The 26714-nt window shown below is 40.3% G+C and overlaps 1 protein-coding gene across 1 annotated transcript in view; it reads right to left on the reverse strand.

Annotated features, from left to right (window-relative positions):
- PAH (phenylalanine hydroxylase) overlaps window positions 1–11363 on the reverse strand; it is a 76022-nt gene extending 64659 nt beyond the window's left edge. The window contains exons 1-2 of the mRNA XM_026013097.2: window positions 10803–11363; window positions 4741–4848 (exon numbers count right to left, since the gene is read on the reverse strand). Of these exons, the coding sequence (XP_025868882.1) occupies window positions 4741–4848; window positions 10803–10859 (165 nt within the window). The 5' untranslated portion in view covers window positions 10860–11363. The remainder of the gene's footprint in view (window positions 1–4740; window positions 4849–10802) is intronic.
- Between the last annotated feature and the right edge of the window lie 15351 nt (window positions 11364–26714).

The raw sequence follows: 26714 nt of genomic DNA on the forward strand, positions 1-26714 counted from the left end.
GTAAAATAAAGAGTCTGGGAGGAAATATTTGTCATTCTACAGAATGGTATTCAGATTACATAAAATTTCAAGAAATCTGTAAGGAAAAGGTAAAATTGCCACAGAAAAAATTTAAAATCTGAATGTACAAGTCACAATTTACAAAGGAATAAAATCTAAGGTCCTGTAATATGAAAAGACACCTTATCATCTCACTTGTAATCTGAGAAACAAAAATTAAAATGATAAATTGGTACATCCTACTCCTTCTACTGTCTAAGATTAAAAAGCAATGATAAGCAAATAACCTTAAAAGTATAGAGAAATGAGTGTTCCTGCAGCAAACTAAAGGTAGCATAAATGTTACAGGGTAATTTAGTAGTTTAGAGGACAACTTAGTAGTTTCTTTTAAAACAATATATTGAGGGGCACCTGGTGGCTCAGTCTGTTAAGCATCAGCCTTTGGCTCAGGTCATGAACCCGAAACCAAGTTGGGCTCCCTCTGCCTGTCCCTCCCCTTCATCATCGTCATTTCTCTCTCTCTCTCTCTCTCTACCCCCTCTCTCAAAAAAATAAATAAATAAGACTAAAAATGTCCAAGCCTTAGGACCAGCAATTAAAATTCTAGCTTAAATTTTTCTTTTCCAAATGCTATCCTTGAAGGCCCTTGCTTTTTTCTTTTTATTTATTTATTTATTTATTTATTTATTTATTTATTTATTTTATTTATTTATTTATTTATTTATTTATTTATAAATTTATTTTTTAAGAATAAATTTATTTTTTATTGGTGTTCAATTTGTCAACATACAGAATAACACCCAGTGCTCATCCCGTCAAGTGCCCCCCTCAGTGCCTGTCACCCATTCACTCCCACCCCCCACCTTCCTCCCCTTCCACCACCCCTAGTTCGTTTCCCAGAGTTAGGAGTCTTCATGTTCTGTCTCCCTTTCTGATATTTCCTACCCATTTCTTCTGCCTTCCTTTCTATTCCCTTTCACTATTATTTATATTTCCCAAATGAATGAGACCATATAATGTTTGTCCTTCTCCGATTGACTTATTTCACTCAGCAAAGCCCTTGCTTTTTTCAATTTGTATTTGCATGTGAGTTGATTTAGCTAAGCATTTTATTTTCAAAATTTGTGCATATATTTTGCTCTATAATGTGTACACAGCAAAGTGCTGGATTTTTATTGTCTGTTTCTTTCTGTAGTTCTTTCTTTTTTTATCTAAGAAGCTCTCTATCATTATTGTTTAGAATAGGCATAATTGATCTTCATATTTATAGTTTAATAAAGATTAACTCATTGAATGCCCCCCCCACAAAATTTGCACATTGCATACCAAAAACAACAACAAAGTACTGCAGAATTGTCTGTGACTTCAGAAAATCGGAAATATCACAGATGCCCAAAATAGGGGGACAGATAAATAATATATGGTACGTGTATGAACTACTCTTCAGAAATTATTAAGTGGATCTGGATGTATCAACATGTATGTACCTCAAAATCACTGCATTCAGAAAAGAATACAGAGCAATTCTTTCTGAATATTTAATTGTGCAACTACTCAGAGGGTTTTGCCTACAGTAAGCCATTCAGTCCTATCAACTACCCTTTGAAACAAATGCTAGTATTATTATGAGGAAATGAAGCACAGAGAAATTATGCAATTTTCCCAAAGCCACAGCTGTCTCTGCAGAGTCCATGTTCTGGGCTCTACTGAGCTGACCCCCGGAGGCTGCAGGACAAGTGTGAACAGCACAGCACTTGTCAATGTAGATATCATTTTTTTTTAAGGACTGAAATATAGAAAAAAAGTATACTAAACTCAGAATAATGCTGTGTTGGCCAGGAAGTCTGCAGCATGACAGGACTGATCAGAAAGGACTGCCACACATCCTTAATGCTGTAGTTCTTTATAAAGAAACAGTACGTTGATGTGTAATGTTTGAGACCATAATCATACAAGAAAAAAAAATGAAAGTGAACCTGTCAAAATGTTAATAGTGGCTGATAGGGATGAGAGGGACGTAGGTAGTTATTTTTCTTGCACTTTGATACCTGTTTCAATCTGAAAGAAAGAAGGAATACCTAGTGACCGGTCCCTTTCTCTCAAAGACTAGGAGGATGGAGCCATGATATTTGCATTAAAAAAAAAAAAAAGAAAACTCCAGAAGTATTCAGATATGCAGGGACAGTTGTATTTGGGCAGAAGCATGGGGCACCAGAGAGAGCTCCTGGTTTGCCCATCCAGGATCCCGTCGTCGCGATACGTTAGTTGTGTGACCTTAAACAAATACCTCAACCTTTCAGAACCCCACTTCCTTCACGCATAAAACATAATTATATCTCCTCCACCAGGTTAAATGGGGACAGAATCAAGCATCCGCTATGACTGGTACATCTCATACTGTGGTTCCACAGACACTAGAATTCTATTTTCTTTCTTTTTTTTTAAGATTTTATTCATTTATTCATAGAGACAGAGAGAGAGAGAGAGAGAGAGAGGCAGAGGCAGAGACACAGGCCTTAGAAGGAGAAGCAGGCACCATGCAGAGAGCCTGACGTGGAACTAGATTCAGGGTCTCCAGGATCCCAACCTGGGCTGCAGGCGGCGCTAAACCGCTGCACCACTGGGGCTGCCCTAGAATTCAATTTTCTATCTTCCTCAATGAGGATAGGAAGGAGGATAATTTAACTCTGCATTTTGCCAGTCTGTTTAGAAGGGCAGAAGGGAAGCCGATCCATCTAATGTCTAGAGCAAGTTCTGAAATATATTTGAAAAAAAAAAAAAAAACCACAATACACATTGACAAAAAGCCCCTCCACCAATCCCAGTATGGTGACTTCTACTTCCTCCTCTGTAGATGTATATAATAATACCTCTTATTGACCATGGCAGTTGAGTTTTAGATAATGCTTTAAAAAGTTCATCCAGAGTACACACACTCACAGACACACAACACACACACCCTCCGGGTGCATTTTATCTAGTACTGGTAATTTAGTTGCTTGTGGTTTATTTATTAGGTTGAAAACATCCTGTTAATTTACTATTATTTAATTTATTAACTGATTAAAGCCTGACCTCTTGAGGGAAAATGCTGATTAACTGTATAATACAAAGGCTAGAATGTTGCATAGGAGCATTTTACAGATTCATTTTGCCTTATGAACAGTTTGTCATTCAGAAAGTGCTCTTTCTTCTCTGTGTTGCTTGCTCTCATTCAGGCAGACATCCCCCTCCCCCCCCCCACCTCCTATGGATAGACATGTTCAATGTTTTTAAAAATAGGCTTTATTTTTTAGATAGATTTTAGATTTATAGAAAAACTAAGATGACATATAGAAAATTTTCGTATACTCTGCACCCAGCTTCTCTTACTATTAGCACCGTATGTTATTGTGGAATGTGTGGTAGAACCAATGCACTAATACTGATGCATGTTCATGAACTGAAGACTATACTGTATTTTAATTTTTTTCCTTTATATCTAATGTCCTTTTCCTGTACCAGGCTCCCACTCCAGACCCACACAGCATTTAGAGGTTATATCCCATTAGGCTCCTCCTCTTGACTGTGACAGTTCCTCAGACACTCTTTGGTTTTGATGATCTAAATAGTTTTGTTGAGTGTGGGTCAGGTATTTTGTACAGTGCCCCTTAACTGAGACTTGTCTGATGTTTTTCTTCTAGCTGGATTGGGATTATGGTTTCAGAGGAGGAAGACCACAGAGGTAAAGTGCTGTTATCAAGTCCTATCAAGGGTTCTTCCTACCTACATGACTTATCACTGTTGATACTGACCTTCATCACCTGGCTGAGCTACTGTGTATTGGGTTCTCCATCCCCTTTCCATCCTGTCCTGTTTAGAAGAAAGTCACACTGTGCCCCCCACACTTAAAGAGTGGAGAGTGATGCTGTTCTTCTTTGAGTATAGAGTATCTACTTAAATTATTTGGAATTCTTCTGCATGAGAGATGTGTCTCTTCTCCATTGATTTATGTATTCAGTCACCATATATAATTTTTTAAAAGATTTACTTATTTGAGAGAGAGAGAGAGAGAGAAGTGGTGGGGAAGGGTTAGAGGGAGAGAGAAATCCAAGCAGACTCTACATTGAGCCCAACATGGGGCTCCATGTCATGACCCTGAGATCATCACCACAGCTGAAACCAAGAGTCAGACACTTAACTGACTGTGCTACCTAGGTACCCCATGTGATATAATTAATTAAAGAATTTAGGGTAAAAAATAATTGGTTCAAAAATATTCCTTCTTAAAATCCAGGACAAAAAAATTAAAAAATAAAGCCTAATTTGCTTTGCTTCTAATTAATTTCATTCTTAAGTGAACATTAAATATGCATAAAACTGGTCTGTAGAGGATATAAAGAGGACTAAGCCAAGGTTCTCTGCCTGAAGCACTTTAAAAGTAAAGTGCTTTGGGAATACCAAAAAGATAGTAATTAATTCAGGAAAAGCTTGATAAAAGATGTCTGAAACCATGGCCAGCTTCCTATGTGTACAACTCATGATTCTGAATGATTCACAGATTCTGATTCTGTGAATAGAGACACAGCAGTTCCGACAGAATGGAAGACTCCACTAAGGTCACACAGTTGGTTAATGTTAAGTGCCTGAGCTGAAAATCAAGCCTCTCAGTTCCAGATCCCATGTTCTTCTCCTGACATTCAATTAGAAAATAACCCAGAAGTCTGCTATGCATTGTCCAAGGCAGAAATGAATGTTTACCTCAAATAACCGCAAGACTTTGGCCAGGGCACCAATTTCTTCTTTGAGTGAGAAGATCAGTGATATGGCACCATTTTGGTTGGAGTTGTCTTCAATGTAGCTTGTTTCCTACAAGATGAAGTGGTCTTGATTACAATGTTTTCCTGTGAAATCTTCAAGGAAGAGTCTGGCATAAACTTTCTCTTCTAGTTAAGGCCTGGAATGCAATAAGCTACATATATTCTACACAGAAGGACCCAACTTCTGGGAGAAGATAAGTAAGTCAAGGGAAGTGATATTTTCAATGATGCTCCTAGATCAGAATTCAATTTCAGAAACCTTTATTCAGTGATGTTACCGGTCATCCTATAGATTCAATAGCTTTTTAATGAGCACCTACCAAGGGCCAGACACCATTATAGCTCTAAGATCCAAAAATGAATAATGCCTCATCCTTCAGGGCCTCAATATTTGGCTTAATAGACACACAACACGGAGATCCTCAGAGATGGTATAATACAATTCAAAAATTGTTCAGGAAAACACTGAAAAATACAGTGTACAAAGTACTAAAAATAGGTGTTTGAGACCAAAGATCTGGGTTGAAGTCCTCTGTCTTTCAATTACCAGCTGAAACACTTTGGGCAAATAGCTTGGCCTTCTAAGTTTCCTCATCTAGAAAAATCATGCTAATAATAAGCCCTGTAAGCAGTATTCACATGATGAAAAAAAAAACAATAGAACAGTTTACATATAAAAATGATGGAAATATTATAAATACACAAGAATGATTGTTTGGCCTTTGGCAAGGATCTCAGGGAAGCATCTTGCTCAGGAAAGCTGTATGTCCTATAAGCTAGGATCTAAGATATCCAGTTATTGAAAGAGTCAAAAAATACATAAAAGTAACACAAATGACCTGCCAGAAGATGGATGTCTTACACTAAATAAAATATGACAAGGATCTAGTACTTTCCACCTTCATATGACAGCAAACTAAGGTGCAATTAGGGTTGGCATTGCAGGGTTTGCAGCAATCTTTAAAAACTATACAGTCAAGTTTTATAATAATATCTAAAGTTCCCTGTGTACCCACAAATAAATAGCATGTACCTAAAAGCAGGAAGAAAAACAAAACAAAACCATGCAGAACAATTACTCTCTTGTAAGAAAGTTAATGAAATTAGTGGAATGGGTGTTACATCAGCTCAGTGAGAAGCCTTGTTGAGAGCCTGCCCAATGACTCTCCCAGTAGCTCTCCCAGTGACTTAGCATCATCATAAGGCCTGCTGAAATATTGAGACCCTCAAAATGAAATTCTTTTCATTCAAAAAATTAATATTTTCCAAGAACTCCACCAAAACCAATGGTGTGGGGCAAAAACCAAAATCATCAGCAGAGTGCTTCAGTGAATGGGAAAACTGAACTGTTACATACCCCTAAATGGACCATGATGTTATTTCTCTTGAATACAGATCTTTTGTCTTTTTTTTAAATTCCAGTATAGTTAATCTACCATGTATGAAGAGTCTATAATGTTGCAGGCATTAGAACAAGCACTTGATTCGGATCATCTCATTGAATGTTGGTACAATTCAGGAGGTAGGTTTTATTATCTACCAAGTGTCCGCTCTTATTGACAACAAAAAGAAGCATCAGAGAAGGTAAGTAATTGCCCTTAGGTATGCAGTCAACGACAGAGCCAGGGCAGGACCCCACACCATGGGACCTCAGCCTACATCCGTCTGTGACTCACAGCTTCTTGCAGGACACTGCCCTGCCTCCGCCTTTTTAAACCCTGCCAGAGATACGCACAGGAGTCTCTGACACCACTCTTCTTCCTCCAGAGCACACTGAGCCCCTAGTCCTTCGTGGTTTCCTTGAAATGACAAAAGATTTCCATTTCTGGTTCCATTGGCAACATTCTCTTCTGTTGGCCTCCAAGAAAAGTAACACATTCCAGGTACACCTTAACAGCCACCACCTATGACTAGGGCAATTCAGACTTGAATGCACCCCTCCCCAACCCTCCCATCACCACCACCTTCCTGCTCCTGTGTATGTCCAAGTCCTAACTGACTTTTCCCAGAAATGACCCTCGGGATCAGGTCAGGCCCTTCTTTTGTTCCCACTGCTCCCACACTAATCCAGCTCTTAGTGATCTGTATCCATCCAGCCTAACAGAATTTCTCTTGTGTCCTCTTTCTGCTCAGAATTCTTTAAAGGCTCCCCGTGGCCGGCAGGATAAAATACCTCTTTCTGATATTCAGGAGTATCTCGGTACCTCATCTCCCGAGTTCCGCCCACAGGACTCACCTCACCAGCAAACCAGCTTTCTCCTTGTCTTTTCAGCTTCTCCTTAAAGCAAATGCCCTGCACCACCCTCTGCCTCCCTTTTCAAATATCTTAGCCCCCTTCAAAAGTCCTCTTGGGTCTCCCTCCTTACAGGAGACCTCGGTATTCCCAAGCTGACATGAATACTCCCTCCTGGTTCTAAGCATTCCGTTCAGCTTCTGATGCCCACATGACACTTGACTCGCAGAGCTGGCCCTATCTTTAGAGTTCATCTAGTTCCACCCCCGTATTTGGCCGATGGGGAAACAATGCCAGAGAAAGGAAGGGGTGACTCCTCTGAAGTCCCACAGGTGGAAGGTAGCAGGTCAGTTACCCAGACTCCTAAATATCATTCTAGATAATTCCTTCTGCTACGGGCAATATATTCATATTAAGGCTCATGTTTCTTGCAGACCAGGTATTCAACACTACTCCTGACAGCCTACTCTTACCCACATCTGTCCCCTTCACTTTCTCCCCATAAGCTTCCTAGATCAGAGTTCTTCAATGAATATTCCTTGTTTCTCCACTTCAAAATTACCTGGGGATGATGCCCTGTTCAAGTGCAGATGCCTGGGCCCCGCCACCCTAAGCTATCAAATTTGAGTGTCTGGGGTAGGATCTTAGAATCTGCATTTTCAGAAGACCCCAGATGATTCTTAACCATGGAAGACTTTGAAACCACTGGTAAATGCACAGATTATTTTTAATTATGACTTTTCCCAAATGTATCTTCAAATTCACATTTACCATATGATAAGATACTACTCTTTCTTGTTATTAATATTAATAATAGGACTTGCCATTGAATGAACACCCACTGTGTGCCAGGAGCCATACTTGGTGCTTTTTATAGCTAATGAACATCATCGCTGGCAGCAACTAGCACTGTTACAAGAGTTTACAGGTAATTAGCTCTCTAGTCCTTACAATAGCACCAGGAGGTGGGTGCTATTATTTTGCAAATGAGGAAATAAGCTCTGCAAGTTTCAGTGGATTGTCCAAGGACACCCAGCTAATGAGGGACAGAACTTGGACTTGAACATGGATCCAACAATTCCACATCCTTCTGCCTCCTAGTGACACACCCAACTGAGACAACAGCTCCCCTTTTCAAAACTTGAGGGACTTTAAATGAAAGAAAGCTCAGGGATGTTTGTGATATGGTATGGCCTTGGGTGGATTCAGATCCTAGTGTTGCCATGTTGATCCAGCATGCGGCCTTGGGCAAATCTCTTCCAGAACATAGGCTCATCATCTATATCTTGTTTTCAAAAGGCATGAGAGCAGACTTAGAAATATATGTACACCCAGGATGGGTAAAAGTAGAGAAAAGTATCTCAGAAACCAAATAGGAGAAATAGGGCAGAGAAAGTTAACTTTACTAGCACCCAGCAAGGAAAGAATTTTGATCACAAGGCAATACACTTAACAGGAAAAATACAGTCTCCATGGTTGTGTCTAACAAATACACTCTGTAATCTTTGGAAAAGAGCATTTTTCAAAATCACACGAAAAATTTAGCTAGGTATTCCAGGGGCACTTTCAATCTTAGTGCTTTCTGGAGCTATGGTAGGAAGCTTGCAATCGGGTGTGTGATTAATGCGTACACACCCACGGTATAAGATGACAGGAAACAAGATGCAGACATCTTGCCGTGGACACATCATACTCTAGATTCCAGTGCGTCTCTGCGGGAGGAAGCTGTGTGCTCCAGGAGTGCCCCAGGTATGGAGGTGAGATCTGCATTTGATCACTGGCTTCGCTGTTCAGAGCTATGATTCCCCTCACCTTGTACCCCACTGCCCTGTTCTATTTTTCTTCACAGCATTTTTCTCTACATGAAATGATGTGTCCATCTGATTAGTTTTTGTCTAATTTTTCTCCTCCACTAGAATACACGTTTCACTGGTGCGGAAACTCTGCTGTGCCTGGCACATAGTAGATGCACAGTGAGCCTGCTGGGTGAACGTATGGACCAAATAGCTCTTGTAGGGTTGTTATGTGTAGAGCACTTGACATATCACATGCTTTCCAGGCTCGTGTCCGAATTATGTCCAGCATGTTCTGTTCATCTATGTCGGGAGCTTCGAGAAGGCATAAACTATGTCTTTTTTGCAGACTCTCAGAGCCGGAGGAATCCTACCTGTCCCCCCTCAACCTAGTCCAAACTGCCCCCCCCAACCACCACCACCTCAGTTTTACAGATATCAGACTGAGCCCCTTCCTCCTAGCTGGGTGACTTCCCCACTCCACAGCTTTAGTAGCCCAAAGACACAAGCTCACGGCTCCTGACTCCATACCCAGGATCCCACCCTGGTGTAGCTATACCAACCACGGTGTTTGACTCAGTGCTTATCTCTCTTGCCAATGCTCCAGACACATTTTGTTGAGCAAACAAACCAGTTCTGACTAGACACCATGCTCCAGGAACTGTGCTAAGAGCTTTACAGATACTATTTCATTTAATTCTTATAGCAATGCTAGGACATGGGTTTTTTATTCCAATTTCAAAATGAAAAAACCTGAAGCTTTGCAAAGTTAACTATCCTGCTTTCAATGCCAGGCCTGCTCTAAACACTCCTTCCTATCCCCCAGTCATCAAGAGTGACAATCTATGGTTCTCAGTCTTCTAACCTCCCATGGCTCCCTAACCAGATCACTTCCCCCCATCCCCCCATGGTTGTGGGGGCCCCCTGCCAATGGCACTGGAACTAAACAATGACAGAGCCAGCATTTGTTCTGGGGTTTGTCTGATGCCCTGTCCCTCCTCAACATGAAGGTCTCTCTACCAAGCACCGCACATCTTTTTCAAAGGAAGTCTTTCTCACAGGACTCAAAAAAAAAACAAACAAACAAACAAAAAAAAAAAAAACAAAACAAAACAAAAAAAAACAGTCCAAAGTTCTGTGGTCTCTCTAGTTGTACTAAAACATCAACCATCCTTCCCCCCACTGCCTGCCTATCTGTTCTCTAGATCGCTCCCACTAATCCTACAGATGACACATGTCTATAAACCGGTGTTATCTCCCAGAGCTGGGCTTTCAGTCTGAACCCTAGAGCCTAGGAGTGCAATACTCAGTCACAGAGTGTATTCTGCAATTGTTCACCACAAGAGAAAAGGCAATGAATCTCGGAGAACAGAACACACCCCGAGCATGATCCCCAGTCACATCTAGGATTCTCTCACATTCCCAGTTCAGGGCTAAGGCTTCTTCATCTTCCACTCTGTTTAATTTTCTCTTTCCCCAGGTCTGAGTAAGTCTGAGACTTCCTCAGGCCTCATTTTCTCCAGAAGTTGAAGAAGGATACAATTTCTTCCAATTTTGCCATTTTGAAAGCTGGCTGAGAGCACTTCGTGAGTATTACAGGAAAGTGGATCTAGAAAAATCCCATCTCCCACTCCAGATCATTAAGATGCAGCCACTGCAGGGCAGGACAGAGAAAGCAGGCAACAGAGAGGGACAGTGACCTGCCCAGAGACGCACGGCTCTGATCCAAGGCTCTAGGAGATCACAGCACTGTTTCCCTTAAAGCCGCACAGGACAAGTGTCCTTCCCTCGGCAACAGGCGTTGAGGGCCTGCACTATCTGTTGCCTTCCTGGATATTTTAATCACCTTCAAATAAATTCAGATTCCTCCGTGAGCTTCTAAGGGAGGAGGAAACACCCACATTGCATTGCTCGGGCCCTTTTCCACCGAGGCCCAAACTCCCTTCCCTCCTGGCTCAACCAGGCCGCCCAACGCACCTGCCCGTCGGAGAGCTTACTGCCGGAGCCCCGGTGTTCCAGGACCTCCGCGGACATGCCGGCCCCTGTGCACCTGGTCCCTACCGCTGGGGCCTTGGTGGCGGGCAGTTCTGCAGGCGACACGTGCTGCTGAGGTTTTAAACCTGGTGCTGGAGGAGAGGACAGATTCCAAGGATGTCCACGGCAACGCCCCCCGGTGGGCGTTGTCCTGACGCAGGGGCGCAGGGCTGCGCTCGGGCCGCCCCGGGGGGAGGGGAGGGTGCTGCGGGCGCGGGAGGGGAGCCCCAACCTGGCTGCCAGCTCTGCAAGGAGCTGAGGCTCCCCGCAGCCTCCGGGGTTAGGCGGGGCTGGCCAACCCAGGACTGCAGGCCTCAGGGAGTGGGTTCTCTGCAGTGCAAATGACCTTGCCTCTGCTCAGACAGGTGACAGGCGTTGCAAGAAATCATCCTTTCTTCCCCAACCACTGTCCCCAAAGGAGCAGAGCCAGGATCCTAATTTAGATTTCGATGACTGGTGCGGGGCAGGGTCCCCGCTATTAACCATTAAGCCAACTATCTTTCCGAGCTTTGACTTCAGAGAGCTAATCAGGAGGGAAGGGAGCATTGTAAACGCTGAGAACAGCAGCTAAAGAGCAAAGGTAAGAGCACAACCTGGTTCAAGATGCACTCGCCTGTCCTTGAGCTGTTCACACACCTGCTGGGCACCCCGAAAAGACAGTGGCATTGCCACCCTGCCAGGATCTTGTGAGAATATGAGTAAGCATAAGAATGAGGAAATGCATTAAGCATTGAATACGGTTCTTGCCGAATAGCCTCACGCTCAATAAATAGAAGAGCCTGTTTAAAAGTGTGGGATAGTGGGTCACCAAGCACCTCTCCTGTGGGGCCAGGTGGCATTCCAGGCACATAAGAAAAAGCAGCTAGTGAAACCGAGGGCCCTGCCTCCCCAGCCAGGCTACTGTTATGTGTGTGCGACAGAAAATGAATTAGTAAATGAACCTAGTCAGAGCTCAGCCTTCAGAAGAAAATACAACAGGAGTAGGGGCTGGGACTGAGCTGGTGGACATTGGAGAGCGGACTCCAAGTAGGTGGGAAGACGTCATGCACCCCGGTGTATTCAGATGAGGAGGCTGAGATGAGGCATTCATCGCCAGCAGGAAAAGAAAAAGGATACCACAAAGTCAGAGGTTCACAAAAGATGTGGAAAAAAACCAGGAACATCAAAGCCTTGATGGCCAGAAAACAAACCAATAATAGAGGTTGCTAGAAATCCACCCCTTGCCCCTCCCACATTCTGTGAGAGCCATCAAGCATTTGCCAAAGGGGAAAAAATTGTCATATTTGAGATTCAAAACAAACAGACTATTGGTTCCACCCCTGATGAGCCATGTAGCTTTGCTCAAATTCGTGCCTCAGTTTCTTAGTCTTTAAAATGGGGATTTTAAGGGTTGTTGTGTAGGATTCCTTGAGTCTCTATGAGGTGTCAGGCTTCCAACTGGCCGCTAAGAATATAGACATCATGAAGTGTGATTTCTGTCCAAAGGGAGCCCTTGAGCATCTGATTAATATTTCCTAATATTAATATCTGGTAAATTGGAAGATTGGTGTTGTTGGACATGGGAGGGCAAACCCTGACCTCCATCCACAGGAGACTCTGTATTCTTTCATGGACTCCAGTGTTTTTTTTTCATGTGGTAGACCTGAAATGAGTTTTTCTCAGCCCTGGAGCTGCCTTACAAGCAGCATTCATCCCTCTCTGTCGTACTGCCGAGAACGAGGAGTGTGACGACACCTGTACTCCAGGGGCAGGCCGCGGATGAAAGCGAACAATGACAGCTACTTATTTACGTTCACACCGTGAGTGAGCCAAGCTCTCCACACACATCGTGTCATTTCTTCTGCTCAACAACCTTAAGCCCGATGCATCCCCACTTTACATATAAGGAAACCGAGCCCCGGGAAGTTTAAATAAGCAGTCCAAAGTCAAACCACCTTCCACCCAATTCCAAGATGCTTGCTCTTGAAGACTCCTTTCTTCCTTTTTGAGATACAAACAACAGTTATTTCTACAACAGCAAAATAATAGTACATCTCTTTTCTCCAAATCGGAAGTCTTTATCCAATTTTACCTAAAAATGCCCCAGGCCTGGAGTGGGAGTAGAGCACAATTAATTTTCAGCTACTTCAGAAAACCAGTGATCACCTTCTTTAAAAATAAATAAATAAATAAATAAATAAATAAATAAGCCAGCAAAAAGGGAAAATTTCTGTATGCACTAAGATAAAAAACCCCATTGCTTGTGATATGCAGTTTGTAGAGGGTGTTTAAACTCTTCTTGTTTAATTCGAAGGAGCATCCCAGAGTTCAGCCTTGCAGGCCACTCAGATGCTGTGGATGGCCACGCAGAGGGACACTGTGTCGCAAGCTGTGTAGCTGGTACACTTAGAGCTGACCTTCGCTGGTTTGGAAGTTGAAGATTTCCCAACCGCTGCAGGTTATCAATCCCTTTTCATTTTAACCTCCTATGTGGAGGGTTGAGTTAATCATAATCTACTGTTTCATGGCACATAATCAAAAACTACAAGGTCCCTTCTTGTTTTATTTATTCGTTCTCTTTTATCTTCGTTCCCTACCTCCACTCCCTTCTCCCAGAGGTGACATCCCTTAAAATTTCTAATACTCAGGCTTGGATTTTTTAAATGCAGGGGAATATCGGTGCATAAGTGTACTCTCCATAGACATAGATATAAGTGATGCTTATATCTATATATCACTTATATCACATAGATATAAGTGATGCTGTAGCATAGCTTTGCTATAGAACGTAGATGTACTTTAGATCTGGTAGTTTCTCTTTCTTTTGCCCTGTTCTTAGGATGCTGTGAATGTGCATCTAGGTCTTTGCTTTCCTAATTGGTGTAGAGTCCTCTGTCGTCAGTGTCCACCACACTTGACTTTTCCGTTTCCCTAGGCTGTCCCTAACTCTCCCCACCCCAAACAATTCTGTGATAAACATCTTCATGCGTGTCCCCTTAGGGACCTGTGTGAGAATTTGTCTTGAATAGAAGGGTGGGATCCTCAGTCAGAGAGAACATGCATTCTTCACTGCATGAGTGTCAGATGGTCCCTTGAATGGCTCATACTAGTCTACAACCCTACCAAAGGCCAAATGCCTCTTGGTGGTGGACATCCCCAATATCTGGCATTTTCCAAACATCTGATTCTTTGCCAATCTGATCAAAGTGAAGAAGTGTGCCCTTGCTGTTCATATTTTGTGTTTCTTTTATGACAACTGGGTTTGAGCCTCTCTCCAAACACTAATGCCCCTTGGATTTCCAATGCTGTGAATAGTTCATTATATACTTTGCCTATTTTTTCTGAAGGGATTCCTATTTATCCATGTTGACTTGCAGGAATAATTTGTAGAGTCTAGATATTAGCATGCCTCTCTCAGTCACTAGTCTGTCTGTCCTAATATATCACTACCAGTTAACTGTCAACTGGCATTCTTCTTTGAGAAAAAAAATAATTCTGATGTAATAAAAATATATTTTTTGAAATTTGGGGGGGATCTATTTAAGAAGTGCTTCCTCATCTCTAAGTCACAAAGATATTCTCTTCTTTCATCATTGTTAGTTTTCTCTTTCACATTTGGATCTTTAATCTATCTGCATCTTTGTGAATGGGATACAGTTATGACCCAGGGTTTTGTTTTGTTTTGCTTTTCTCTCTCTCTCCTCTCTTCATGTCATGAATCAGTTTTTCGACAACATGGACAAAGACTTTTCCTCACTGAGTTTTTACATCAGAATTTTCTGAACCGAGATGAAATGACCTCTTATCAGAGATGCATATTAAAGTCACTCGTTTGACTTTTGGTACCATGTGTACAATTTTTCAAATCACCATTTATACTTGAATCTATCTCTGAGATTTTAATTTTATTCCATTGGCTTATTCCATTATGTCTCCTCCTGTGTCATTATCATACTGCATTTATTAATATTACAGAATGGTTTGGTAGTGTACCTTAATATTGAGTAGGCAAGTCTCCCTTCTTGCTCTTATTTTCCCCAAAGTTTACTTATGTATTAATGCACACTTGTTCTTCCATATTATAGCTGAAATTTTTATTGATTTGGCTCTGAATTTTCTGGTTAATCTGTGGACATTGTGTCAAATAATAGTAGTAATACCAGATGTACATGCTGGATTCCAGTTTATGATAAATGCAGCCAAAATTTCTCCATTAGTATTATGCATTATATAGGGTTTTGGTGTCCGAACCATCATTAAATTTATGAAATCCTCTCTGTCCCTGGTATACTGAGGTTTGTTTGTTTTTATCACAAAGTGTTGAACTTAGCAAGTTGGCCTTTTCTGCAAAATTACATGATGGATCCCTTCTAGTCTATTAACATGGTAAATTACATTGGTAGAGTTTCTGGGTGTAAGGTCTTACATACTAGGATAAATTTTCCTTTTTCTGATTTATTATTTTTTACTACATTATTAGATATGGTCAACTTATATTTTATGTAAGATTTTACCATTTATGTTTATTACAGAAATGAGACTTCCACTTTATTACTTGTACTGTCATTATCTTACTTTGAAATCAAGACTACAGTAGCCTTACTCAAGGAGTTGTAAAAAATTTTCCCTATTTTTGTGATTTTTGGAACATCTATAGAAGATGGAAATTATTCCTTGAAAATTTGGTAAGATCTCTTATAAATACATTGGATCTAAAATTTGAGGGGTCAGGAAAAGTAGAAGATTATATTTTAGTTCATTTAATTTAACTCTTATTGGCCTATTTATGCTTTCTATTTCTTCTCATTCAAGAATTAAGTCAGTCTGTCAAGGTCTCAACAAAAGTGACATTCCGGTTCATAGCATTCTTTTCTTATTTTTATTTATTTTTTTATTTTCTTATTTTTAAAAGGTCTATCGTATCTGTATTAATTTTCTCTTTTTAGTTCCATATTTATTTGCATCTTCCATCATCTTGCCACATGTTGCCCACCAAGAATCAGCATTCATAAGACTGATCTTCTCTAATGTTTGTGCTGTTTTTTATTGCATTTTCTCCCCACTTCTTTATTATTTCCTTGTTTGAGCTTGCTTTGTTGCTTTTGCCCAACTTCTTGAACACTTAGCTTGTTTTCAACATTCTTTGTTTCCTCAGAAATGCATTTAAAATGAGATTTTTCTAAGTAGTGTTTTAGCTGTGTGTCATTAATTTAATACAGTCTTGACTTTGGCTCTAAGTTTGGAATATAATCTTCTCAATAACCCAAAAGTTATTAGAAGTATATTATTTAAATTCAAGTTACTCGGGATATTTTTGGTTTTCTTTCTTTTTTATAAATTTCTAACTACATTATATTACGGTTAAAGAACCCAGTCTTCATGATTTTGATTCCTTGGAATTTATCAAAGCTTTGTAACCAGGGGATCCCTGGGTGGCGCAGCGGTTTGGCAACTGCCTTTGGCCCAGGGCACGATCCTGAAGACCCGGGATCAAATCCCACGTCGGGCTCCCGGTGCATGGAGCCTGCTTCTCCCTCTGCCTATGTCTCTGCCTCTCTCTCTCTCTGTGTGTGACTATCATAAATAAGTAAAAATTTTAAAAAATTAAAAAAAGCTTTGCAACCAGGTGTACATGGTCCATTTGTCTAATTTTTCAGGTATGCTGGCAAAGAATGGGTATTCTTTATTTCTTGAAGATATAGATGTGTGTATGTATATATGATATTTTAAATTCCTATTTCAGAAATTAATAAATCAAAGTTGCAGAGCATGTATTTATACATAGATTACAAATATGTGTGATTATATATATATATACATATATAACTTGTATTTTAATCTAATCTAATAATTTCTTTTTATTAGTAAGTTTGGCCCATGACTTTTATTATAAAAACTTTTATGCCAGTTCATATTTCTGCCATTTTATTTCATATTTTCCACTTCCCATACTTTCTATTTATTTTCTCCTTTTTAACCTTCCATTGAAGGAAAGGTTTTCTCTTGCTGATTTGAAAGTTATCCTTTCTATTTTTATTCCTCTCTGGCTGTTAGGGACTGAAATGTTTGTGTCTCCCTGCCCTACCAAATTCCTATGTTGAATGTTTAATCCCCAGTGTGATGGTGTTTGGGGCCTTCAGGAGGTAATTAAGTCATGAGAGTGGAGCCCTTAGGAGTGGGGTTCTCTACCATGATGAGAAGATGGCCACCTGCAAACCAGAGAGGGGGCCTTCACCCAGTGGTGGATCTGCCAACACCTTGGATTTGGCAGCCTCCACAACTGTGAGAAATAAGTGTTTGTTGCTTAAACCTCCCTGTATGTAGTATATTTGGTATAGCAATCCAAACTGCCTAAGAAACTGGGTTATTTCTAAGTGGCTATTCATTTTTTTTCATTTAGATATATTTTTTATCATTTACTTATCTTTGAAGACTTAAGTACTCATACGAATCAAAAACCAAAAAGTTAAAACATAATGAAAAATCTCCCACACTTCCCTATCCTATAAGCATCCGAGTCTCTTCCCAAAAGACAATATTATCAGTTCCTTCCAGAGATTTTTAAGCAAATATGTGCTTGTATTTGTGTGTGTATATTCCTCGCCCTTTCAGATGGCAATATTGTGTACATGGTTATGCATTTTGCCATTTTAAATGTTTAACTTATGGGGCACCTGGGGAGCTCAGCAGTTGAGTATCTGCATTCAGCTCAGGTCATGATCCCGGGGTCCTAGGATCAAGTCCTGCATCAAGCTCCCCAAAGGGAGCCTGCTTCTGTCTCTGCCTCTCTCTGTGTGTCTCTCATGAGTAAATAAATTTTAAAATTCTTTAAAAAAATTTTTTTTTAAAATACGTGTTTAACTTATGTATATTGAGATCACCCTGTTTATGACATGAAAAATCTTCCTGAATCTTTTTTTAATAGATCATGTTTCTTTGTATGGATTATCATAATTTAATCAGTACTCTGTTAACACTGTTGTTGTCTCTAGTCTTTTGCTATTACAGATAATGCCATGATGCATAATTTTACACATGCACCATTGCACACATATCAGAACATGTCTATATGAAAATATGCTGTAAGCAGCATTTCTGGGTCAAAAAATATGGGCATTTATCATTTTAATAGCTGTTGACAAATCATCCTCCAGAGAGTGGCCATATGATTCACTATCCAAACTGGAATTTTTTGAGACTAAAAGAGGTACTTGTGGTATAGATAAGGAGACAACAGGTATCAACCAAGACTATCACAGGCTAACTGCTATGTATGGTCCCCCAATCCATATGTGTTCTACCTATTTACACAAGAAAAATGTGATACTGTCTATTTCTTTATAACTTTTCCAACCCATATGAGGTTGCTTACCTCAGTATTAAGAAATGTCAGGAAGTATGTTCAGATACACAAAAAGACCAGACATCACTTGAGTAAATCAAACAAGTCTGCTGAGTCAATATGCACAGCAAAAAGATCATCAATATTATCTTGGGACAAAAAGGGGTATAAGTTTCCAGCCCATAAACCTCACCAAAGAGTAGACACTTGTGGGTGATAGTATCTGAGTGAATGAGAGATATATCTTACCTCTGGAAGCTCAGCAGCCCCCTTATACCCAACTAACGGCCGTGAGATTAAAGTAGTTCTGGACAGGATCTTGCCTGGACTAAGCATAACTTCATTGATCCAACTCATTGATCTCAGCTGTACATGGCACAGGCTGATGAAGAGGCTACAGCATAAACTTAGCAAACTCAGAACCAGCTTCCCACGTATCACATTCAAACTCTTCACACTAATGTAAACTGCTTGGCTAAGAACATTTACAAATTTATTGTTATGGGACCAGAATAATTGTTAGATACCAAGACATGTGGCCTTTAGACCAGCCATGAGCTCCTCCTGCAGTTTAGATTTGTAAATCTTTGATAATCTGGAGAACAAAAAACTCATTATAGTTTTCACTACAAATCTTTTGTTTTGAGCAAGGTTATTTCTATTTACTTTTCTGTGAGCCATCTGTACCTTGGATTAGATCCCTACCCTTTATTTTTGAAATCTCCAGGCAGGACACTGGCCTAAGCTTCATTCTTACCTCCCACCCACAACTCAGATACACTGCACCATGGAAGATATATGTTCTTCATGGAAGCATCTACAGTCACAATCTAGTACTGTTGTCATCTGGGACCAAAAAAAATATCCAAATTCTGATTATCTTTCTCATAGGGAGTTTTGTAAGTGCCCAGAAGATTACCCATTGGGAGCTTTTAAACATAGTTCAGGTAATAGCTCCTGACTAAAAGAAGGCTATATCACAATAAATTTCTGTTTCTTTGGGGGTCATCTCATGGAGCAAGCTAGTTCAAGAAAAACATACCTTGTCCTGCCAATGGTGGAGTCCAGCTTATCCTCACTGTGACCATCTGTCCATGCTTAATATTCAAAGAAGCTAGATAGCTTCCTAGCTTTATACATGAGTTGGGCATAGTCCCTACATCCCTCAAATTTCAGAGGACATAGGCTGAGTTCTCTGAGAGGTTCTTTTTACCCTCCTAGATTTGGCATAAGGTGAAGAAAAGGGATGTCTGGAAAGAAAAGAGAAATGTCACAGCACACTAATAAACTTCTCTTTAATAAAACTCTTTCTCTCTGGTCACTTGGGTCAGTGTCCTAGTAGGCCCTTAAAAATCTTTAAAGTGAGTGTTGAGTCAAGGATTGCAAAATGGGCTTTACCATCTCTTAGCAAGTCCTGCATAGAAAGTCTCAGAATCCAAAATAATGACCACAAAACAACCACATTTAACATAATCAGAGTAGTAACTAGACCAATGGATGTTTTTAAATTTGAAATATTCCCTAAATACTTAATTAGGTCTATGCATGTATGCAGAATTTGGAGAAGGGGAAAGTTGAGAGGTATTTCCCTGACATTTCTTGGACTATGTCTTGGACTGCCTTTTCAAGGACATTTGCACAGCAACAGCTTTGGAAGAGGGAAAATGGTGTCTCCCTCTGGGTCCAAGGGCAGACTTGGTTCTTGACCAGTATGAGAGATTGAGATCTCTTCCCTAAAGATATTCCATGGTAGTAAAGTCTTCCCCTCTCCCTGGAGAAAATATGCTTGCATCCCATAGTAAAGATGATGCCTCTCTTTGGCAAGGAGGATGGGACAGTTGCCATTGCCCCCATAGAAGATACGGGTTTCCTAACCTCAACATTCCTCAGCTGTGACATAGATCCAGTGTATACTCAGCATTCACCTGGATCACTCTGATACCTATAGACTTGGAGGACAAGGGGAACCAATATAAACATGACAAGCATGTTGCCCACTTTGAGCAGAAAACAGTCTATATCGACTGGGCTTATTATTTCCTTGCTGGCCAATTTCATGGAAGTATGGCAATTCATCCTAAGAATTACACTGATGTTTAGGAAATACTTGATCTACTTGATGGAAAAAAAAAAAAAAGAGATGTGGCAATAATGGCCAGCATTTTCTTTCCTTTTCTGTCATGGAAATAGAAGCTCCAAACGTTAGCCAGATAAACCCAAGACTTCACAGAATAAAACACTACAGTCTCCTTCCTTCTTTCAAGTTAGATGTAACTGCAGGTCTAATATTTGGCCAAAGAAACAGAAAAAGTAGAAGTCTGCAACATCTCAGAAGTGTCCCTACAGGAGGCATGCCCTTTTTCTTTTATTTTTTTCCTTCTTGCAGTTTGGAATGTAGAAATGTTGACTGGAATTGGAGCAGCCATGTTGGATTATGAGGTAAATGTAGGAATGGGGGCTGCGGTTTTCAGAATAAAAAGAGGGAAGGATAGAGATAAAAGGAGCCTGGTTCGTGACACCATGGAGCTTTACCCCAGCAGCCTTGGACTTCTGACTAGACTTTGATATACGGACAAATTTACTTCTATTTTGTTTAAACTCTTGTTATTTTGAAATTTTTGTCACTCACAGCCAAATCCAATTCTGACAATAACAGAGACACAGAAATGATATTTATGATGAACTTCTCTGTCCAAGAGCTCCTGTTTTCTCATCCGGATTTAGAGAATAATGCAATGTCTCATTGTAACAACTAGGAAGTTCTCACCCAGCAAAATCAATTCTCAGCAAGCTTCTTCAGGTCCTCATTTCTATGGTGTACTTCTTAGTATAACCTCTTCCACACAGACAACCCAGAAACCTGAAGATCACCATCCACATGCCCACATAAACTAAATGCAATTAATGTGTGAAGTTGTGGTTTTAACCAAAATAAAATTCAAAGCAGGCTATTCCTGGAAGTCTGGGGAGACTTAGACATTTCTTTGGATTATAATAAAATCAGTTGGCAAATCAAGTGCATTTGATAAAAGGGTTATTAAATGAAATGAAGTGTGTGTGTGTGTGTGTGTGTGTGTGTGTGTATTCTGGAGACTTTTGAAGCCGTTACATTAACATTCCTTCTTGGCAAAATCAGAGTGAGGTCACTGAGTGACCTCATTCATACGTTCATTCATTCAACAAATATTTGTTGAGAATGTACTATGTGTCAGGCACTGTTCCACATAATAATGCGCAGGACAGTCAATGCTCTCATTGATTTCACATTCTATTAGGGAACAACAGTTCCCAGTACACAAGCGGACAAAAAAAAAACAAAGGCAAGATATACTCAGTACTGATAATGACTAAGAAGAAATAAAGTTTTAAAAAGAGGTATTATAGAAGTGATTGGTTTTGGAGAGGCTGATTTAAATTGGATGCACAAGAAGACCTATTCAACATGGCATTGTTTGAATTATTGGAAGGCTTCATTCTAAATACAAAGACCTGAGGGAAGAGGCTCCCAGTGGAAGGAACCTCTGTACAAAATCTCTGAAATAATGAACACATAGGACTTCTTTTAGGGGAAAACGCCCATTGTGATTGAAGTAGAAAGAGAGAGGTGTGTGCTGAGTTTGAAGAGGTGGGCAGATTTGTTGACTGTTTCTTTGGCTGTGCAGAAGCTTTTTATCTTGATTAAGTCCCAATAGTTCATTTTTGGTTTTGTTTCCCTTGCCTTCGTAGATGTATCTTGCAAGAAGTTGCTGTGGCCAAGTTCAAGAAGGGTGTTGCCTGTGTTCTCCTCTAGGATTTTGATGGATTCGTGTCTCACATTTAGATCTTTCATCCATTTTGAGTTTATCTTTGTGTATGGTGAGAGTGGTCTAGTTTCATTCTTCTGCATGTGGATGCCCAATTTTCCCAGCACCATCTATTGAAGAGACTGTCCTTTTATCGAGTGGATAGTATTCCCTCCTTTGTTGAATATTAGGTGACCATAGAGTTGAGGGTCCATTTTTGGTTCTCTATTCTGTTCAATTATCTATGTGTCTGTTTTTGTGCCAGTACCACACTGTCTTGATGATCACAGCCTGAAATCTGTGCAACCTGAAATCTGGCATTGTGATGCCCCCGGCTTTGGTTTTCTTTTTTCAATATTCCCCTGGCTATTTGGGGTCTTTTCTGATTCCACACAAATCTTAAGATGATTTGTCCCAATTCTCTGAAGAAAGTCCATAGTATTTTGATAGGGATTGCGTTAAATGTACAAATTTCCCTGGGTACCATTGACATTTTCACAATATTAATTCTTCCAATCCATGAGCTTGGAGTATTTTTCCATCTCTTTGTGTCTTCCTCAATTTCTTTCAGAAGTGTTCTGTAGCTTTCAGGGTATGGATCCTTTACCTCTTTGGTTAGGTGGATTCCTAGGTATCTTATGCTTTTGGGTGCAATTGTAAATGGGATTGACTCCTTAATTTCTTTTTCTTCAGTCTCACTGTTAGTATACAGAAATGCCACTGATTTCTGGGCATTGATTTTGTATCCTGCCACATTGTCAAATTGCTGTATGAGTTCTAGCAATCTTGGGGTGGAGGCTTTTGGGTTTTCTACATAGAGTATCATGTCATCTGTGAAGAGGGAGAGTTTGACTTCTTCTTTGCCAATTTGAATGCCTTTTATTTCTTTTTTGTTGTTTGATTGCTGAGGCTAGGACTTCTAATACTATGTTGAATAGCAGTGGTGAGAGTGGACATCCCTGTTGTGTTCCTGATCTTAGGGGAAAGGCTCCCAGTGCTTCCCCATTGAGAATGATATTTGCTGTGGGCTTTTCACAGATGGCTCCTAAGATGCTGAGGAATGTTCCTTCTATCCCTACACTCTGAAGAGTTTTGATCAGGAATGGATGCTGTACTTTGTCAAATGCTTTCTCTGCATCTATTGAGAGGAACTGGAGGGTATTATGCTGAGTGAAGTAAGTCAACCAGAGAAGGACGAACAAACATTATATGGTTTCACTCATACAGGGAATATAAAAAATAGTGAAAGGGATTATATGGGAAAGGAGAGAAAATGAGTGGGAAAAATAAGAGAGGGTGACAGAACATGAGAGACTCCTAACTCTGGGAAACAAACAAGGGGTAGTGGAAGGGGAGGTGGGCAGGGGGATGGGGTGACTGGGTGACGGGCACTGAGGGGGGCACTTGACGAGGTGAGCACTGGGTGTTATGCTATATGTTGGCAAATCGAACTCCAACAAAAATTATACAAAAAAAAAAAAAAGAGGTGGGCAGGCCCAGTTCTTCTGTTTACGACCAATAGTGTATTAAGCCAGCTCACACAGAACTTGTGACAGCTGATTTTCCAGAGGTTTCGTGAGCCTGTTACTAAACACATCCATGATTAAAAACTAAATCATGGAAACTTAAAATTAAATAAGTATATTAAAAACAAGATAATGAATATTCATCATTTCATAATCATTTTACTGAGTCATTGTTCATGCTCTCCAGGTTCTTTATGCCTGTTACATGTGTGTGGTATAAATACTGCATAATAATATGCTACTGCACCTCTCTCCTCAGCAACACGTTCACATTGGTAGCCTGAAATCTGCCATAGTGGGAATATTTGCACCATGGAAATCAGCATACACCACAAATCAGGAGTAGAGTCAGTCCTTTGCTACACATTTACCACATCCCATTGAACTATAACTATGGCTGCAAAATACAAGCAGGACTGGGTTGAAACCAGATTCCTCAGAGGGCAGGACAACAATGTCACAGATTGACTGAAAATGTTTTAAGGCAGAATGGGCTCAGCTATTGGTCAATGGGGCAACAACACCAAATCTAAGCAGATCAGGGTGAGATTCAGTCTGAAGAAAAATCCAAAGTCAGGCACCTGGGTGACTCAGGGGTTGAGCATCTACCTTTGGCTTGGGTCATCATCCCAGGGTCCTGGGATCGAGTCCCACATCGGGGTCCCTGAAGGGAGCCTGCTTCTCCCTCTGCCTGTGTATCTGCCTCTCTCTGTGTCTCTCATGAATAAATAAATAAGATCTTAGAAAAAGAAGGAAAAGAAAGAAAAATCCAAAGTCAAAGCCAAGGGAGGCTGCCTCAGTGGTGAGACTCAGGACTAAGTATTAATACTCAATTGGTTAATCCAAGTACCACTTCCAAAAAGCTGCCTCTGACTCACTGCCCCAAATCAACTCAGAGAGCATCTTGAAACTTCCTTTATAATTAAACTCATAAACTCTCTTGTCTTATTGTCACTCTTCTGTCCCTTTTGTTTAGATTAAGAGCTCTTAGATCAGAGACCAAATCTTAGTCTTTCTAAATTCTAAGACTAAGCATCATGCCTGATCCATACTAAGTACTCAATTCATATCAGTTTAATCATAAATGTAGAAAAACATACACAAAACTGTTCAGGGCAAAAAGGTTTGGGGAGAAATTAAAACTTCAGCAGTAGGGGAATAATTAAATTACAGTTCATTCATATAATAGATGCAACCATAAAAAATCATTTTTAAAATCATAAAAGAATTATATCTCAAAATGCACACAATTCAATGAGTGACTGATAAAATACAAAGTCTTGGATTTCTCATTGTGTAAATCCATCAAGAGGCACACTAGCACAAAAAGGGAGGAGAAAATAGACAGGAGGGAAATGATATTTATTTATATTAATATATATTTAATTATATAAATATGTGATTTTATATAAATTGGTAGATATAACTATATAAATTATATGAACAGACAATGAAATAAGTTATGTACAGTTAAGACTCAGCAACTGTGGAGACAGTGTGAGAGAACAGTGACAGTGTAGGACAACTCCCACAATTTTTTTTCAGTTCATGGGTGAATGGTGCCAAGCCCTGAATTACAGAACAAAAAGGAGGTAAAGATTGGAGGGAGTCAGAACAATGAGTCCGGTTTTACACATGTGACACTGGATATACCAGTGGAGCACCCCAGTGGCGATGCTAGTCACTCAGTTTGAGACCCAGAGAGAGGTCCAGGGTAAAAATAAGAATTTGAGAGTCATCAGCAAAAGACATGAAAGCTAAAACTTACACACAACATGTGCCATTGGGAGACTTTATTCTGGGAATGGAAAACTAAAAACTAGTACTGAGAAAAAAATTACCAAGGGATAAGAATCATGGTGGCCAAAGGAAGAGAGAACATCAAAAAGAGGTCAGCAATCAACAGGGTCACGTGCAGGACTTTCAGTAGCTATTACATTTAGCAAAATGGAGTATTGTTGAATGTGTTAGTGTGTATTCTTCAGAGAAACAGAACCAATAGGAGATATCTGTATCTATTTTTTTAAAGATTTTATTTATTTATTCACTAGAGATATATATAGAGAGAGGCAGAGACACAGGCAGAGGGAGAAGCAGGCTCCCTGCATGCAGCCCAATGCAGGACTCGATCCCAAGATCCCGGGATCATGCCCTGAGCCAAAGGTAGATGCTCAACCACTGAGCCACCCAGGCATCCCATGTATCTATTTATATTTGTACAGATAGATAATAGATAATGAAAGAGAGAGAGAGTATAAGGAATTGGTCACATGGTTATGAAGGCTGAAAAGTCCCCCAAAAGCTGCAGTCAGGAAGCTGGACACCCAGGAGAAAAAAAAATGGTATAGTTCTAGTCTGAGTCCAAAGGCTTAGGGAGAGAAAGAGAAAGAAAAAGAGACAGAAGTCTCCCTTACTCATGCTTTTTGGTGTTTTCTGGCTTCCAGTGGATTGGAAGATGCCCACCCACAGTGGGGAGGGCAATCTACTCAGTCTACCAACTCAGATGTTAATTTTGCCCTCAGATACACACCCAGTATAATGTTTAACCAAATAACTGAGTAACCCATGGTCCAGTCAAGTTGACTGTAAAACTAACCTTCCAAGTGAGGAACTCTGGGGGGTGGGGGCGGGGACAAACCTTAGAAGGTCAGTTGGAGTTAAATAAATGGAACTGTGGTGTAGAGTATTGTTCTAAGAAATTTGACTGAGAGGTGAAGGTGGTCATAAGATCAAGGAATGGGTTGACTATTTTTTAGGATGGAAGATAAGCCTTTTATGTTATAGGGCTAGGAATTAACCAGTCACAGCTTTCCAGGCTGACTTGAGGAGAGATCAGATTAGGAAGAAAAAGAACTTGGGAAAGGAGATTGGAGAGATGTCCAGAAATGAGAATGAGAAGGAATCAGAGTGGAGAATGGAAAGCGAAGATTTCCCAGGTGGAGCTGTTCTGGTTGTAGACAAAGCCCAAGACATGGCCCGAAAAGGAGTGGCCAAAGGGGAGTGGAGGTTAAGGTTGCTGGAATCTCAGAAGTCAAGGAAGCAACACAGATATGGCCAATATCAAAGACTATCTCTGTAATAATTTACCAATCCTCTCCACCCCCTGCAGAAGTCGCTAGTGCATGCCTTTTTGCCAAGAAAGTGTATCTGTGGGGCTAGTGTAACTTCTTTATCAGAAGGGGTACGTTATTTACAGCTCTGAACAATGGATGCTGTATCTTATCAC

Source organism: Vulpes vulpes, chromosome 10 (genome assembly GCF_048418805.1).
Source record: "Vulpes vulpes isolate BD-2025 chromosome 10, VulVul3, whole genome shotgun sequence".
In the NCBI taxonomy this organism is placed as follows: Eukaryota; Metazoa; Chordata; class Mammalia; order Carnivora; family Canidae; genus Vulpes; species Vulpes vulpes.